The following is an 18,478-nucleotide window of genomic DNA, read 5'->3' as shown; positions in this document are numbered from 1 at the left end:
TGCCGGGCGCTGCCACCGCCCGCGGTGGGGGGCGGGCTGGGGGCGGGGCGGCCGGGGCCGCCTTCCAGGACGCGATCCCTGAGCGCAGCACCCGGCGCTGTCGAACCATCTCCCCCCGCCACCCGCTACAAGTTTGGCGGCTTGGTGCCCGGTGCGCCTCGGGATCGAGGCGCATTTGTTTCCTCCTGGTTTCAGCGCGCCCCGTTTGGCGGGGACCCTCGGGAGCGATGCCGAGGGATGTGATCTTAGTTGTGTGGTTCTGTGTGTGCACCGCCAGGACAGGTAAGCGCGGCAGGGCGGTCGGAGGCATCCCGGGGAAGCGGGGGGAGCCGGGGCGCTGTGCCGAGAGCCGGCACAGGCGTCGGGAGACCTGGGGACGAGCTCCGCGCTGGTCCAGGAAGGAGGGGCGAAGCGTGGATGGGTCCCTCGGATCTCTCTGCCCTGCTCCAGATCAAAGGGTGAGAAGTGAGACTCACGGGCTGGAAGATGCCCCCGGGAGTGCGCCCTTTCTAGGAGACGCGGCCTCTCGGACGCTGGAGTGAGGGGCGCGGCCGAGCCGGCGCACCCTCTGCCGCTAGTAACCAGCTTCCGGGTCGAAACCCACAGCAGGTCCGGCCCGCAAACCCCAAAAACCCGAACTTGAAAGGTGTGGTGGAAACCGCTCTCCCGGTGCGGGGATGGGTCGGGAAGGGCCAGCCGTGGGAGTCGCACCCGCAGAGAGAGCGCTTCCGGCCCGCCGGCGGGCGCGGCCGCGGCCGGGGAGGGCCGGGCGCGGGGTGGGGGGCTGCGGGAGAACCCCGGGACTCCGCGGTCTCGCCTGGTCCCCTCCGGACTCTGCCCGGGGCACTCCGGGAGCATGCTCTTCCCCTCCGCCCTATCCCAAGGGCTGGACGAATAATAATAATTCGGGGGAATTGGAACCGCGGAGACAATCCAGGGAGATTTTCTCAAGCTCCACCAATTTTTCTTTGCTGTGTTTGCGGTTGGGGATTGTGGAGGGCGGACTAGGATAACTGGCGTAATTTCTGAAGTCCCCACTTGGTTCTGCCTCCAGAGACGCAGTTGTGAGGACTCTGAAGCGCACCTCCTTCTACCCACTCCCACTCACCTCCCAGCCCTTATAGCTCTTGGGGTTTAGAGGCCTGTTCTCAGTCGTCTTCTCCACGGGTTTTAATAGTAGAGGAGGGAAGGTGGGGGTGGGGTGGGGTAAAGTAAGCACTTTATGGGCAAAAATACGGTTCTCCGATGCGGGGGATGGGGGCGGGAGGGTGGCAAATTTTTATTCCTGTGCTAATCAGCGTGAGTACGCGCTGTCCACTTTGTAGCCAGGACCGGCGTGTAGTCATTACTCCCTTTACCTTTTCTTCTTTTACCACTCGCATTTACCTTCTCGAGAGCCATACCCCCCTTCTCCGGCTAGGCAGCGAGTTTATTGGGAAAGGGCTGGGGAGGGGAGCCCCGCTTTGGTTGCCCCAAAAGTTCCCTCCGCTTGTGCCCCAGGCGCCCCTCTTTGGCAGTTAGCCCGCCTGAGGATACAAAGTTGGGCTTCTAGGAGTTTCCTGCTGACCTTTTCCATTTCCCCGGCGGGGTAGCAGCTTTCCCTTTGCTTACTGGAAGAGAGAGTGGTGTGGACTCTCCAGGGACAAAAGGAATCCTCCTCCCTTTCGTATCTCCATCTGAGCTTCCCAAGGCTGCCGAGACGCCAAGGCTCAGTCTAGCCTAGAATAGTTGCTTCTTGGGTATGGGTACTTCGGGATGGGGCTAGTCTTTTAAAACCTAGAGCACCTTGGAAGAAATGCGCCCCCGGAAGATCAGGTCGGGGGAGGCTGGTGCAGAACACTGGCTACCAGTCCTGTGCGGGGCGAATCTGGTGGGAACGGAGGAACGGGAGGGAGGGAGAGAGAGCGAGAGCGAGAGCGAGAGAGCGAGCGAGCGAGCGAGAGAGAGAGACTGAGTGACTAGATGGGGGAGGGGACAGTTTATTGGTCATTTCACATCCTAAAGTGCACATCATTACTCCTATGCCTAAATCCTTTGTTCTCATTAGTCCTTTGAAAAGTCGGCAGAAAGTGCCTCCATCCAGGAACGGACTGTGTCTCCAGGGTGCATTGTTAATGGATACGTTTAGGAGCAGTCTTTTCTACTTTCCCACAAGCCAACCTCTTGTAAATTGTAATAATTCTGTTGCAGGAAGATTGATTGATTGGTTGATTCATTCATTCAAACAGTGGAGGGCTTTGGGTGCCAAGGATTGCTTGCTTATGCAAAGCGGAAGCAACTTGGTCCCTGACTCCCAGGAACTTAAAGCTTAGCTGAGAATCTAGGTAGAAACTGGAAAGCATTTTTATTCTACCGATTGATGGGGGTTAGGAGAGGAGGAAGTGTAAAAAGTTTCAATGAAAGAAGTCCAGAGCAGGAATGGTAGAGATGGATTATGAGGATGCGTGGTTGTGGTCCTGGAAGGCTTTAGTCAGGAGGTGGTGACATTGGAGAGCTGTGTCTGGAAGGCTTTATAGGGAGTTTTCCAGGTGGGCAGACTGGGAAAAGCATGCCAGGCAGAGGGCACAGCTTGTACACAGGCAGGCAAGCATGGTAGGGTCTGCCCTATTGGTTGTGGCTGTTGCTTAGGGAGGTTGGGTTTTCTGTGCCACTTGGCATTTCTTAAACACCAGAGGCCAAAAATTATCAGAAGAATCGGATGTTGGGGGGAGGGGTGGAATTATATCTTGAGTCTTTCACTTAGAATTTCTTATGTCCTGAAGGAGCATGCTCAGCAGTTTTCTGGGGGCAGCCTCTTTGATTTGCCCAGGAACCATCAACCCTGCATCAAACATCCATCCTCTTTGGGAGCAGAGGCTGGCTCGTGATTAGTTTATCAGGATCAGAACAGCCGCTTGGAAAGTTTATTTGTCAAGTGGGACAATTGTTGTCTGGGCTGTTAACTGTCCAAGATGAAATAAACACGTGGTGCACTTAGTGAGCTTCTCAGATATCACCTCCTTTTAATGGAAATGAATCGATGATATCAGGCACATTTCAATTAAAGCAGCACCGCCTTGCAGTAGCAGTTACCTATGAAAAGATCTACTGATAGGTGTCACAGGAAGCTGCTTAAATTGCTCATTGTTAGGGAACTTGTTTTAGAGAGTTAAATGGAGTCAAGAAAGGAGTCGCTGTTTTCCAGTTCTTGTTATTTCTAGGTGAAAAATAATTCTGGGGTTTTCAGGTTCATCACTAATAATGAAAATTTAGAAGGCTACGATAATAAGAGTGATAAAATATTATGTCCGTGGCTTTTCTCTGGTGGCTTGGAAATGGGAATAATACAAAACTTCTTTCTAGTTTGTTGTGGTCACCTGGGCCCGGGCCTGGGGGTGGATGGGTGTGGGGAGCCCCGGGGCCCCTTTTGCTGCCTTTTGCTGCCACCTGCTGGTAAGGAGAGCTTTTCTTTTTGAAGCACTTCCCAGGCTATTCATTAACTATGAAATCATAAAGCTGCGAACAGAGCCCCCAACCTTCAGTAATTATGTGCAGTATTTGCCTGCCTTGGAACAGGCATAGTGCATATTCTTCAAGGATTTTGCTTTTGGGATATTAAACATCTTTGTAGGAGTCCAGGGGTCCAAATCCGATCAACTGGTTGTGAAATCCTGCAGTTAAATGAGGTCTTGGAACATCTCAACACGGCGTCTGTTCCTCTGTGTTGATGTGGAGAAAACAGCTGTCATCATGGACAATGAGCTGGATTAGATTTGAAGTGAGCCAGGCCCAGGAGGATTTGCTCAGGAGCTTAGGCTCAGAACGCTGAAGGTATGCTGAGTGGGTTTTGGGCCTGAGTACTCCCTCGGCAAGGCTATGGGGTGGCCAGCCACAGCAAGTGTCCTGGGAGATTAGGGTGGAGGTTCTGAATCCTAGAGCCAGGCCTCAAGTGCCTCTGTGATGGTGACACACTGCCTTCCAGGTTTTAAAAAAAATGTTTCTTCTCTAGAAGCTTTTTATCCTGCTTAATTCCAATTCCCAGCTTCAGCCATTTGTAGAGCCGTTATGGCCAAAGTAGAAAACTTTAATAGAGTTTCCCTGGAAAGGGCAGGAGCTCCATGCGTGGACAAGAAGCAGAAACATTAAAATAAAAAAAACCTATTTTTATGGAACTAACATCCTCCTACTACAGAAGGTCCAGGAGAGGCCATGTAAAGGCTACCTTATTAATAGATTTTCTGATTCCCTCGGCGGTGTGTAAAGTGCTATCATTTACACATCCTGCTGTTGGCACAAGGCATTTTCATCCTGAAGGAGACCATTTAAAGGGAGAGAAGAAAACGGTATCTGCAAGCCTGATTGATTTCTCTTGTTCTGTTTTTATGAGATGTGCTTGTAACAGGAGAAATACAGTTACCTTAAAGCCAGGGAATCCCTTCACTTGTGGGTTCAAGGAGGAGGAAGGAGTGTAGACTTAATATTTAGATTTCCCAAAGCACAGCCAGAGTGAGACGCTTTTCTGGGTCATTTGGGTATATGGAGGGATTGAGAGAAAGGGGGCTACCTGCACATTTTATACAATTCTGGGAGACTTGAAGACCAGGAAGCTGTCTTATGAAAGACACATGCAGCAAAGCACAGCTGGGCACCGGGTATGTCCTAGGAGTGTTCCCATAATTTATGTGGGAACAAGAACCTTATGAGGGAATCTTATGGGGCTGGGAGGTTCCCACATAAACTATTGGGGAACCTTATGAGGCTGGGAGGCGACATGATCATCCCCATTTTATAGATGAGGGAACTGAGTCTTGGAGAAGTGAAGTGATTTTTTTCCAAGCATTAGTAGGGGGACGACACAGTACTGAAATTGGCTCTGCGTTTAGTGTTGTTTCTGCAGCACTTTCTGGTTTGAGTGTGCTCTATTCTCATTTGGGGATGAGTAGCCAAGGGCACCTATGGGGTGTGCTGCCAGATTTGTAGAATCTACTTAGGTGCCTTTTAGGCTTGTCTAGTTGCAGGGCTCCTAATCTGGGAGCATTTTAAGAATGACCATTATAGTGGGTCTTTAGACCCTGCTTAGGTCAACTACTGCCACAATAATATTGTGTAACAAACCATCCAGAACTCAGTGGCTTACAACATTTATTCTGCTTCATGAGTCTGTTGGCTGTTCTGGTCTTGACTCATTTAGGTCAGATTTGGCTGGTCATGGTGCCAAACTCAAGTGGGGTGTCTCCATGTGTCTCAGTTTCCTTGGACCAGTGGACCAATAGAGCCATGTTCTTCTCATCATGGCACAGAGAAGGAGCCCTACCACACAAGCACATTCAAGCCCCTGCTTGTGTAACGTTGTCAGCATCCCAAGCATCCCAATGACTCACACGGGTTGCATGGCCAGGCTCAAAGTCAAAGGATGTGGAGTTTACTTTTACTCTAGTGGAAGGAACTGCAAAGCAACACAGCAAAGAATATGGATCTGGAAAGGGTAAACATTTGACTCCCAAAAATTCAATCACCCACAGTTTTTAAAGAATGTTTCCTTGGCCCGAATACCATCCTGTCCTCTCATGCTATCCCCAGATACCCATATTGCTCTGAGGTCATTGTCACCTAAAGCAGTGACACAGCATCCACTCATCAGTTAATTAATTAGGTTCTAAATTCAGAGTGTACCAGATGACAGGCCCTTGGCGAGGCACTGGAGCAATAGGGATATATCCTTCTGCTTGTCTGGCTAAGGGCACATTCCCTAGATCGCTTTCCAAATTCTTACCCAGAGAACAACCAGTTTGGAGGTCCTCTGAGAATCATTCTTGATTTAATTTCTGCCATATAGATGTACAACACTATAGATCAAACTGAAATATTAGTTCTTTTCCTGCCTTTTCAAGGTGATCACAGAACTGCTGATACCTGAGCTCACTTTGAGAAAAACATCACCAGTCTCAACTAGAGGCCCACGGTGCTATGACTTGGGCCGGTAGACACCCATTAGTTCAGTGCTTCTTGGCACAGAGTAGGTATTCTGGAATCAGAATTTTTGAGAAGTGTGTCTGTGTGAGAGATGAACAGGTAGGATGCATCTCGAGTCCTCCAGTGATTTCCTATTGCACTTAGAATAAAGTCCATCTCCTTGTCAGGCTCAAAAGGAAGGGTCTACTTTTTGGCCTTATTTTCTACCATTATCCCCCTGCCCACTCTGCTCTAATGGTACTAACTTTTCTCTGTTCCCTGAACATGCCAGGTCTGTTCCTGGTTTGCAGTGTGCTGTGCTCCTCGCCTGGAAAGCTTTCTCCCCAGATCTTGCCATTGCCGGCCGCTGCAGGCATTCACATTTCCGCTCCGCACTGTGGAACCTTCCCTGACTGTTCTTTCTAAAGTCCCACCCAAGCTGCTTTGTATTCCGTCTCTCTGTTTTATTTTCTGCGTAGCATTTATTGCCATCTCAATGATCTTATCCGTTATTAGAATTATTTTTTTGGTCTTCTTTTCACTCCTTACCCCAGGAATGCATGCTCTGTGAGGACATCTCTAGTGCCCAGCAATGTGTGTTACATAGTAAAAATCAGTAATACCTGTTGAACAAGTACTGAATGAATGCGTAAATGCAGAGTGAGTAGAAGAGTTGTCTTGGCTCACTGGTCTCTTAGGTGGCGGCGTTTGGAAGGGGGAGATTTTAACCTTTAGCTTAGAGGACAAGGAGAAACCTGACAGAAACGGAGAAGGTAGTTTATGTTCTATGCCTTCAGTTTAACCCTTTGTCTGCCTTGGCCATGGCAGGCTACAGCGAGACCATCCTTCTGTTGCAACAGCACCTGTTTTTCCTCATAGGAAAAGAGTAAGGAGAGGGACTTCCTTCCCCCAATCTGTGGAGGAAGGGGTGAAGGTGGGAGGGCTGATGAAGCTGTAATAGCTCACAGTGGATGTCCTGATGAGCATTCACTCAGTCTCTGTGGGACAGATCGGTGTGAGCTTTCCAAATCTTGCCTCAGCAAGTGCTTTACCAGCAGACAAAAGTTGACAGCTGTTGCTGATTAAAACATTTCCGACTGTGCGATCAGGGTTGCACTACTGAGATGCTAAGTGTGGAGAGATGGTGAATTTATGAATGGCTGAAACCCAGTCCCTTACAGTGATCTCTAGCCTGATGAATACATGTAGTTGGAAGTCACTTTGCAATCACAAGTGTGTCATTGCACAGAACGCTCCCGGGGTGAGAGAAAGCCTTAGGCATCTGTCTTTCTTAGGTAAGGCTCATGGCCATATTTCACCGCACTAAAGTTCTCCAACATCGTTGTCTGAGTATTTAACTTTCAGGAATCCCCTTGGAGGGAATTCTCTGTTATTTCTCATTTTTGGCCACTCCCGCCAACACCCTTTCCAACGAGGGCAGGATCCCTCTGCTCTGTGCTCTTCTGTATCATGATGGTCGGGCCTGATGAATAGGGAGCTCTCTGCGGAGGTGTTTACTAGTGATGGAGGTGTCAGGTTTTGCTTCTGTGTCAGTTTCTGAAGCAGGTAGATCGGGGCTACTATCCTGTATCCTCCGTCCCCAGATCTGAAAAAGCTTGGAAGTCCAACATTCCTTCAAAACTCGTGTCACAGCAAAAGCTACCCCTGAGCTGAACTCATCTGGTGGCAAAACTTGACCTCAACTGATATGAGGCTATGTTTAGTCTTTGTTTAGCCAACTAGAGGAAAACATCATACTTTTTCCTCCAGAAATACTGTATTTGATTATGGGGTACTGACTTATTTATTTATTTATTTATTTTTTAAATGTTTATTTATTTATTTATTTTTGAGAGAGAGAGAGAGAGAGAGAGAGAGAGAGAGAGAGAGAGAGAGAGACAGTGTGAGCAGGGGAGGATCAGAGAGAGAGGGAGACACAGAATCTGAAACAGGCTCCAGACTCTGAGCTAGCTGTCAGCACAGAGCCCGATGCAGACCTCGAACCCACGAACCGTGAGATCATGACCTGAGCTGAAGTCGGACGCTTAACCGACTGAGCCACCCAGGTACCCCTGGGGTACTGATTTAGATATTGCTCAAGATGTGGTATAAAATGTAGTATATAGGCCATATAGTAACTTTCTAGTGTATAATAATACATTCTGAATCTGAAACATATTTGGCCCTGAGAATTTTGGATAAGGGATCATCAATCTGTAATGAATGGGAGTGAGGGTGGGGAAGGGGACAAAAAAACTACAATATAACTGGGCCCTTGGAGCAAAGAGTTGCCCTCCTTTTCCACTCTGGAAGGTAGCATCTCCACACACTCATCACTGGCTTCCTTGGCCACTCCATGCCACTCCTGGCCTCCATAATTCCTGTTCTGTATTGCTGCCAGCAGTCGGTATTTGAAGCTAAGATAGCTCTTTGTTTTTTGTTTTTTTTAGTGGCAGGCTTTGGGACGGACCCTGACCTGCAGATGGATATTATCACTGAGCTGGACCTCGTGAACACCACCGTTGGAGTCACTCAGGTGTCTGGATTTCACAATGCCAGCAAAGCATATTTATTTCAAGGTAAAGGCACCTCTTCCTTTGCATGGGGTTGGGGGGGTGGGGGCGGGCTTGGGAGGAAGATCTGTCTGGAGAGTGTTCATGTGGCGTGTGTTTGCTGGAAGATCATCTCTGCTATTTCTCTTGTGTTACCGTAAGGAATGTTTGGATAGTTCAAATAGTTCAGATAGTCGAGAGGAGTTCTGAGGGTGGGCAGTAGAGGCATGGTTGTGAAATATTTGGTTTGGCAGTGAAATATTTCCTTGGGTATTTTGTGGGGGCAGGGGGATCTAAAGTTGACTGAAGTTGCAAAGCCCTTCAAAGCCATTGGCTAGCCATATCATTTTTTTACGTGATATTTCTTTACTTGTTATCTATAACTTTACCTGTACCTATACTATATCTACACCTATTCTTATTCATCTCTCTCTCTCATTTAATGGGCACATGAGCACAGAGGATGTTTTATGGCTGCATTCTTCTAGTGGATGCAGCTTACTTGGTTCTCAGGAATCAAGATAGTATAGTGTGTTTCTTAAAAGTCTGAGATCAAACTTGAACTCTGTCAACTTACTGGCTTTGAGACTTTGGGCAATCACTTAGCCTATGTCCTCATCTAAAATACTAGTATTTACCTCCTGCAGTTTTTACAAGGATTAGAGGAACGAATCCATAGAAGTGGTTAAAATAGTGTCTGACCCATATAGCAGATCCTTAAGGAGTACTACCTATTAGTAGGGAACTCTGCTCTGGACCAAGTAACATGTTAATAATAGGGTTACCAGTTACCCGTAAGAGTAAATAAGATAGGTGCAGCCCCTGTTCTAAAATATAGTGAGAGAAATAGTCAGCACAGAAGGAATTATTAAATTGCTGTACTTACTGTGAAGGGGATGTATAGCTTGCCAAAGAGTAGTATAGGGAGAAATGGCAGTGGTCAGGTAAAGGTTAGGCTGAAAATTGATGTGGCAGCAGAGATTTGAAAAATGAATAGAAAACCCGGTATGGAAGGGGTAGGAGTTCAGACCATTCTGGGCAGGGAAAATAGTATGTATGAAGGTCTTAAGGCAGAAACCAATAGAAGGGTGTCTAGTGTGATAAAGGGTGGTCAGTGGCTGAAGGGGCAGGCAGGGTCCGGGTTACACTGGACCCTGTAGGTAGATCTGACATTTAGTTGACATCCGGGGGTTTAGCTACACTGATGATTTATGGCCAGTATCCATTCAGATAGGTGGGAGGCCATGTATACTTATTAGCTACTGAAATTATCACCCCTGCTTGGAGTGCTGGGTTAGTGGTCCCTACTTTCCTCTCCGTGTGGTGGGGGCCTTTGTGGAGCTTGCTGTAGGGGACTGACCTGATTACATATGATAGTCAGGCAGCTTGAGTGTTCCTCTGTGAAAATTCCTGGCAGGGTTCTTTTAACTCAGCCTTTTGTGAAGATAGCAAAAAGGATTGTTTTAGAATGACTGGACTAATATTAAGGGATGAGATTTACATATTTACTGTGGTGATAACTTAAGCCTTGTTAATGACATATAATAAACCTACAGACATTGTATGATGATGTATAACAAGCCTATGGATATGTTAATTTCTGTTTACTCTTAATAAAGAATTGGTGAAGTCCCTAAGCTGGGTATAGTTAAGAGTGTTGAAGATGGGCTTCCTTTTCTTTTGCATCTTACAAGGTCTGCTCAATTACTGTTGAGAGGCCATGCTTCATGAAGGCAGAGGTCGTCTATTTAGGCACCCCTACATCCCTAGAACCAAGTACCATGCATGGCATGGTGACAAATACACATTAAAAAATTTTTTTTTAATGTTTGTTGTTTATTTTTGAGAGACAGAGAGAGACAGTGCAAGCAGGGGAGGGTCAGAGAGAAGCATGCTCCAGGTTTTGCGCTATCGGCACAGAGCCTGACGTGGGGCTTGGGCTCACAAACTGTGAGATGAGCCGAAGTCGGACGCTCAACCAACTAAGCCACCCAGGCACCCCCAAAGACACATTTTTAACTGAATTAAAATTTCCTCTGTCCAATATGCTCTGTAAAAGGCTAGTTGCCTCCTTTACTCACTATTCATTTACTTCCTTATTTATTCCACAAGTGCGGTCTTCCTAGTCAAGAAATCTGTTGATTTGTGTGCTCTTTGCTTTGGCAAACTTCCACAAAATACCCAAGGAAATATTTCACTGCCAGACTCCAGCCATGGGGAGGGATTTTCACTTCTTTTGGCGGGAAGAGTAACTTCATTATGGGAGGTTGACGGAGGAGGACTTTCCCTTAAGAACGCTTGTGGTTGGTTATATTGGGCCTACCTGGATATCCAGGGTAATTGCTCCATCTCAAGACCCATAATTTAATCACACACTAAAACCCTTTTGCCATGTAAGGTAACATGTTTATGGGTTCCGGCAGTTAGGACGCAGACACGTGTGGGGGCGGGCATCACTTTGCCCACCACACAGTCTGCCCTCTAGCCTCCAAAGATGAATTTCTGTCCCACACGCAAGATACATTGACCTCATCCCAGTATCTCCCAAAGTCACAACCCAGTATGGCATCAGCTCAGAGTCCAAGATCTTGTCCAGTCTTGTCAGCTGGAAAATTCCAAATCTGATGATCTAAATAATCTAAATTAGGTGTGACTGTGACTCCGAGTATCACACATTTGGGGACAAAACTCTTCCCCATAGGCGGATCTCTGAAAAGTAGGAAACAGGTAATCTGCTTCCCAAATACAGTGGTGGCGTAGGTATAGGGTGCCCATCATAGACAGTCCTGTCCAAAGGAAGGAAACAGAAAGGAGAGAGGGGCCATGAGTCCCAAGAGATTTTGCAATCTAGTGGGGCAAACTCTGTTGAGTTTCAGGGCCAGGGAATAAACCCATGTGGTCCTTGGCTCTGCCTTCTGGGCTCGTGACTCATTCCTTTGAGTTATTCTTCCTTTTTCAGGCAGAGTAGCATGGGTTTGTGGCGGAGTAGTTTTATCAGCCTGTTTCCTGCCTATAGAATTTTGGAAGTCTGTCAGCCTTTGCTCGTTTCATCCTCTGTAGGTTTTCTTCAGTCCAAGTTGGCAGGGTTTCTGCTGGTGTGATGTTCTCAGGAACATTTAGGGCCTCCTGTCTATCGAACACAAGGCTTCCCGACAGATCTGTCCCTGTTCCTGACCTGTGCTGAGATGAGGGGAGCCATGAGTCACATACGCATCTCTTCAAAGAGCCCTCCTGTGATTGAATCTTCTGAACTTTTGATTATCAGAGGCATTAGCAGAAGGCTGTTCAGCTTTGCCTGTGGCTTTTCCCCCAGAGCAGAATTTCCTGACAGGGAATCTCCTAATTTTATCATCCTTTGCAGTCTGAATAGGCTGAGAATTCTCTCATTCATCAGACCCTAGTTTCTTCCTGCTTGTCAGCTCATCCCTCCGTCTCTTTTTCCTCTCAGCTTTTATAACGCAGCAAGGAGAAACCGGGCTGCACCCTCAACACGTTGCTTGGAAATTTCCTCTAAATGTCCTGGTTCATCTTTTATACGTTTTGCTTTCCACATTACAATTCAACTAAGCTTTCTGCTACTATGGAACAAGGATCCTGTGTCTTCTGGTTTCCATTTCCTTTTTAGCCCTTACCAGCAGTATTAAAAAAAAAAGTTTATTTATTTATTTTGAGAGAGAGTGTGTGTGATCAGGGGAGGGGCCGAGAGAGAGGGAGATAGAGAATCTCGGGGGGCTTCGTGCCGTTAGCACAGAGCCCGACACAGGGCTGGATCCCATGATCTGAGAGATCATGACCTGAGCCAAAATCAAGAGTCAGACAACTTAACTGACTGAGCCACCCAGGAACCCCACTGGCCGTATTTTTAATGTTCATGTTTCTACTAATGGTCTGTTCACTATGATTTGAGTATTCCCTAAGATGGTATAGGTTTTCTGTACCATGCTCTTTACTTTATTCTGAGTCCACACCTGTGGGGTCTTTAACATCTGCAGTTTTGCTAATAGTCTGTTCATAGTGGTCCAGGCTTTTTCTGTCATGCTTCTCAAAATTCTTTCAGCCTCTGCTCATTATTCAGTGCCAGAGCCACTTGCACATTTTTAGTTGTTACAGTAGCATATCACTTTCAGGTGCCACAGTCTGTGTTAGTTCCCTATTGTTGCTGTAACAGATGGCCACAAATTTAGTGGCTTAAGAGATTTATTATCTTATAATTCTGGAAGTCAGAAGTCCGAAGTGGGCTTCAGGAGGACTTAAATCGAGGTGTTGGGAGAGCCGTGTTCCTTCTGGAGTCTTCAATTTATTGTCTTCTCCAGCTCCAGAGGCTGCCACATTCCTTGGGTCACGGCAGTGTCATTCCCAACTCTTCTCTGTTGTCCCATTTCCCTCTTTCTCACTTTCTGTTGTCATATTGTCTTCTTTGACATTGACTCTTCTGCCTCTTTTGTTTCCCTTTTGGGGACCCTTATAATTATACTGGGCTCACTCAGATAATCCAGGATCATCTCTTCATCTCAATATTCAGAATGTGATCATAGCCACAAAGACTTTTTTTTTTTTTTTTGCTCTGTAGGATAACATATTTACAGTTTCTCAGAATTAAGAAGTGGACATCTTTTCTGGGAATGGTGGGCCCCTAATATTGTCAACCACAGGACAGTTAACACTGTTGGGCAGCCCTGTCTAACAGCAATGTAAGGTGAAGCCTAGCTGTAATTTTGATTTTTTAAAATTTAATTCATGTTAAGTAAAAAGAAGTAATATTAATTTCAGTTACACATTTTATTTAACCCAGCCTACTAAAAACGTTATTTCAACATATGACCAATATAAAAAATTATGAAAATATTTTATAATGTTTTACAAAGTCTTCAAAATCTATTTTGTATTTCATACTTATATCTTGATTTGGATGCTAAATTTTCATCTGAAATAATTGATCTATGTTTAGATTTAATAAAATTTGAAGTTGAAAAGTAGATATGCCAAGCTATTCCATACATACTCATGTAAGTATCAGATTTTAAAAATTAAACAGCTTTACTGAAGTACACTTGACATATTCCATAATAATAAACTGTACATATTCCAAGTGTATAATTTGGTAATTTTGTTTTATGAATATACCCATGGAACCATCACCACAATCAAGATAATGAACATTCCTATTACCCCAAAAGCTTCCTTTTTTCACTTCTGTAATCCCTCCTTCCTGTACTTCTTTGCCCTCCTCTCCAGGCAACTACTGATATTTCTGTCATTGTAGAATATTTTACATTTTTTAGGATTTTATATAAATAGAAGCATACAATATGATCTTGGGTCTGGATTCTTTCATTGATCATAGTTATTTTGAGATTTATATGTGGTGTGGCTTGTTCAGTGCCTTTCTTGTAGGCAGGATAGTTGGGTCTTTGCTTTATTTTTTCTTTTTCTCCTTTTTAACCAATCTCTATATTTTTATCAAGGTATGTAGACTATTCATAGGCTATTTATGTCATTGTTGACATGTTTAAATATACATATATGTATATGTGTGTGTGTGTGTGTGTGTATGTGTGTGTATGAGAGACACAGAGAGAGAGAGAGAGAGAGAGAGAAACAGACAGAGGATGAGTGGGGGAGGGGCAGAGAGAAAGGGAGACACAGAATCTGAAGCAGGCTCCAGGCTCCGAGCTGTCAGCACAGAGCCCAATGTGGGGCTTGATCCCATGGACAGTAAGATCATGACTTGAACTGAAGTTGGATGCTTAACTGACTGAGCCGTGCAGGTGCCCCAACATATTTTTATTTAAATATATTAAAAAAAATTTTTTTAATGTTTTTTAAAATTTATTTTTGAGAGACAGAGACAGTGAGAGCAGGGGAGGGTCAGAGAGAGACGGAAGTACAGAATCTGAAGCAGGCTCCAGGCTCTGAGCTAGCTGTCAGCACAGAGCCCAACGCAGGGCTCAAACCCATGAACTATGAGATCATGACCTGAGCTGAAGTTGGATGCTTAACTGACTGAGCCACCCAGGAGCCCTGAAGTTTTTTTTTTAAACGATACCATTTAATTTCTGTTGTTGCCTTATTAGCTATAACTCTTTGTTATTTTAGTTGTTGCTTTAGGGTTTATAGTATACAACATTAGGTTATTACAGTCTACCTTCAAGTGAGAGTATACAACCTTATGTATGTTAGAAGAATATTTTAACCATTTACTTTTTTCTTCCTCACCATTGTTCTGTTGTCACACATTTTACATCCCATATGACATAATTATTATTTTTTTTATTTGATCAGTCTATTATCTTTTTAAAAAATGTTTATTTATTGATTTCTTAGAGATAGAGAGAGAGTGGGGGAGGGGCCGAGAGAGAATCCCAAGTTCAATGCAGGGCTTGAACTCATGAACTGTGGGATGATGACCTGAGCCAAAATTGAGAGTTGGATGCTTAACCAACTTAGCCACCCAGGTGCCTGAGCCAATTATCTTTTGAACAGATTTAGATGATAAGAAAATCAATCATATATTTACCCAGGTAGTTACTCTTTTCTGTGTTTTTCCAGTTCCATCTGATATTGTTTTCATCCTGTCTGAAGGATTCCTTTAGCACTTCCTATTTTGTAAGTCTGCCGGTGATGACTCCTTTTCGATTTCATATGTCTGAAAAAGTATTTTGAAAAATATTATTGCTGGGTATGGAATACTGGCTTCACAGTTTCTTTTTTCCTTTCAGTACTTTAAAGATGTTGTTTCACTGTCTTGTCACTTGCATTGTTTCCAACAAGAAATCTATGTCATTCTTTGTTTCTCTATAGATAATTTTCTTTCTCATGATTTTAAGACTTTCTCTTTATCACAGATTATGAGCTGTTTGATTATGATATACCTTCGTGTGGTGTTCTTCATATGTTTTTCTGTGTGAGATCTCTTTCACTTCATCAAAAAATTTGGAAAAAATTTGGCCATTGTATCTTCAAGTATTTTTTCTGTCCTCATCTCTCTGCTTTAAGCACTCCAAATTACATGTATGTTAGGCTGCTTAAAGTTGCTTCAGTTTACTGATAATTCAAAAATTATAATTTCATTTTAAAAATTATAATTCTCTTTTCTCTCAATTAAAATTTTTTTTAAACGTTTTTAAATTAATTTTTGAGAGACAGAGAGAGACAGCATGAGCAGAGGAGGGTCAGAGAGAGAGGGAGATACAGAATCTGATGACAAGCTCCAGGCTCTGAGCTAGCTGTCAGCACAGAGCCTGATGTGGGGCTCAAACCCATGAACTGTGAGATCATGACCTGAGCTGAAGTCGGACGCTTAACTGACTGAGCCACCCAGGCACCCCTCTCTCTATTATTTTTGATAGTTTCTATACTTTCTATACTTTCAAAGTCACTGAATTTTTCTTCTGTAGTTTCTTATACTAATAAAGCATAATTTAATGTTTTTTAAAATCTCATATACTATAGTTTCATCTCTGTAAGTTTAGTGTTGACTCTAAAGAATATTCCATGTCTCCATTTAGCTCTGTGAATAGATGGAACACAGTTATAATAACTGTTTTCTGTGTTCTTGTGATCTAATTCTAATATTTGTATCAGTGCTAGGTTAATTTTGATTGGTTGATTCTTCTCATTACTACATCCTTACATGCCTGGTAATTTTTGATTGAATGCCAGATATTGTTATTTTACCTTGTTAGTGCTGGTTATTTTTGTATTCTTATAAATATTCATGATATTTTTCTAGGACACAGTTAAGTAACTGGGAGACAAGTTGATCTTTTTGGATCCTACATTTAAGGTTTCTTAGGTGGCCAAGAGCAGTGCTACTGCTAGAGTAGAGCTAATTATTTCGCATCACCGAAGCAAGTTCTTTTGTGTACTCTACCCAATTCCCTATGAATCATGAGATTTTTTTTAGCTCAAGTGGTGGGAATAGGATGTATTCTCAGTCCTGGGTGTATGTTGAGCACTGTTACTTTTGGGATTTTGGTTCCTTGTTTTTGGGTAATTTTGTCCCATGCACGCTATCCACTGAATACTGATCTCTCTACTGTCGTCTCCTCTCATGTATATTGTCCTTTGAAATTTAAGTACCTTGGTCTCCCCAAACTCTCAGCTTCGTCACCTCAACTCAGGGGAGTTGCTGGGCTCTGCTTGAGTCCCTGCTCCCTCTGACACAGCTTGGGGACTCACTTGGAGCAATGAGCTTGTAATTGTAGGACTCATCCCTATTGTTTTCCATTTCTTAAGGGTCACTGCCCTTCACTGACTAATAACCAGTGTCTTGAAAACTGCTATTCCAAATGAATATTTGGAATTTAAATTCAGAATAATTCAAATTCAAAATGTATTTCCTCAACTGCACTAGCCATATTTCAAGTGCTCAATTGCTGTATGTAGCTAGGGTTTATGATATTGGACTGTGCAGGTCTGGACAGGCTCTGAGATTTTACTGTTTCACCACACCACATTTAATACGGGCATGTTACAAAATCCTATCTTTCTTTTAAAAAATTTTTTAATTAAAAACTTTTTTTAATGTTTTATTTATTTTTGCGATAGAGAGAGACAGAACATGAGCAGGGAGGGACAGAGAGAGAGGGAGACACAGAATCGGAAGAAGGCTCCAAGCCTGATACGGGGCTTGACCCACAAATGTGAGATCATGACCTGAGCTGAAGTTGGAGGCTTAACCAATTGAGCCACCCAGGCACCCCCAAAATTTTTAAATTAAAAAAATGTTTATTTTTAAGAGAGAGAGAGAGTGAGAGCAAGAGGGTGGGCATAAGCAGGGGAGGGGCAGAGAGTGAGGGAGAAAGAATTCCAAGTTGCACTGACAGTGCAGAGCCTGACTCAGAGCTTGATCTGACAGACCGTGAGCATGACCTGAGCCAAAATCAAGAGCTGGATGCTTAACTGACTGAGTTAAGGTGCCCTCAAAATTCTCTCTTTCAATATTAACACATGAAAGCAACTAGCAAGCTACTTAAGCTCACTAGCTCAGAGTACTTCCATTTACTCATTGATAAAATGGGATAATATATATATCTGCTGTATATGGTTATAGTGAGGGTGAAATAAATTAATTCGTATAAACTGCTGCACCTATAAACTGTTGGTACATGGTGATCTCTCATTAGATGTGAGTTCATACATTTTTAAATCATAGAATATGACTAGGCTGCCTTCTCCTCTGTGTATCATCTGTCTTGTGCGTTGTTAGTGTCAGATTTTAACCTGCAGAGGTACATTGGGATAATGGGAAAAGCAGAGGATTGGGGAAGGGGCGGAAGATTAGGGCTCAGACCTTTCTATGTAATAGTTTATATCATCCTCTCTGCAACTACTTGAGTACTTTTATTGCCCCATTTTGTCAATGAGTAAATGAAAGTACCTTGAGGGAGCACTTAGGGTGCTAGTGGATATGTCACTTACTGTTCTCAAGGGTCATATTCCTCATCTAGAAATGGGCAGAATACATAGTCTGAGTGTAAGAATTAAATGACAGACTGTAAGAAAGTACACCGAAATGTGTAAAGTGTAAAAAACAAACTCATCATTCTTTCCTTCATTTATTTTTTTTCCTTCTCCTGTTTCACCATCCTAAGTCCAGCTCTGAGTTGATGTACATTAAGGAAGTGAAAACCTTCATTTCATTTGCTAGCCGATGAATAATATTGATGAATTTAAGTGGAAAGCTTGATTAACTGGAAGCACTTCTATCATACCAACTCCAAAGCCTGGTAGGATTTATTTGGGGGCTAGCCTGGCGTTTACAGTTGTCTTTGTCACTGCCTTCCTTGTATAGTGCAGAGAACTGCATAAGTAAGGTTTTTATTCACTGCTTACTTGAAACAAAGTATATTTTTATTAGATACTGGGGATGGGGGCAGAGAGAATGAATGGCTCTGTATAAGACTGGGATAGATCTTTTCTTTTTTCTTTTTTTTTTTCCATAATATTTTATTGTCAAATTGTTTTCCATACAACACCCAGTGCTCTTCCCC

General features: G+C 44.0%; 1 protein-coding gene across 3 annotated transcripts in view; it reads left to right on the top strand.

The window, feature by feature from the left end:
- Positions 1 to 77: 77 nt before the first annotated feature.
- Positions 78 to 18,478, top strand: part of NELL1 (neural EGFL like 1) — an 890,650-nt gene continuing 872,249 nt past the window's right edge. For all 3 annotated transcript variants that reach the window (XM_029914487.1, XM_029914488.1, XM_029914486.1), the window contains exons 1-2: positions 78 to 282; positions 8,382 to 8,510. In XM_029914487.1, coding sequence (XP_029770347.1) covers positions 228 to 282; positions 8,382 to 8,510 — 184 coding nt within the window. In that variant the 5' untranslated portion in view covers positions 78 to 227. The remainder of the gene's footprint in view (positions 283 to 8,381; positions 8,511 to 18,478) is intronic.

This window comes from Suricata suricatta, chromosome 11, assembly GCF_006229205.1.
Source record: "Suricata suricatta isolate VVHF042 chromosome 11, meerkat_22Aug2017_6uvM2_HiC, whole genome shotgun sequence".
NCBI lineage: Eukaryota > Metazoa > Chordata > Mammalia > Carnivora > Herpestidae > Suricata > Suricata suricatta.
This window is presented reverse-complemented; position numbering and strand designations above follow the sequence as displayed.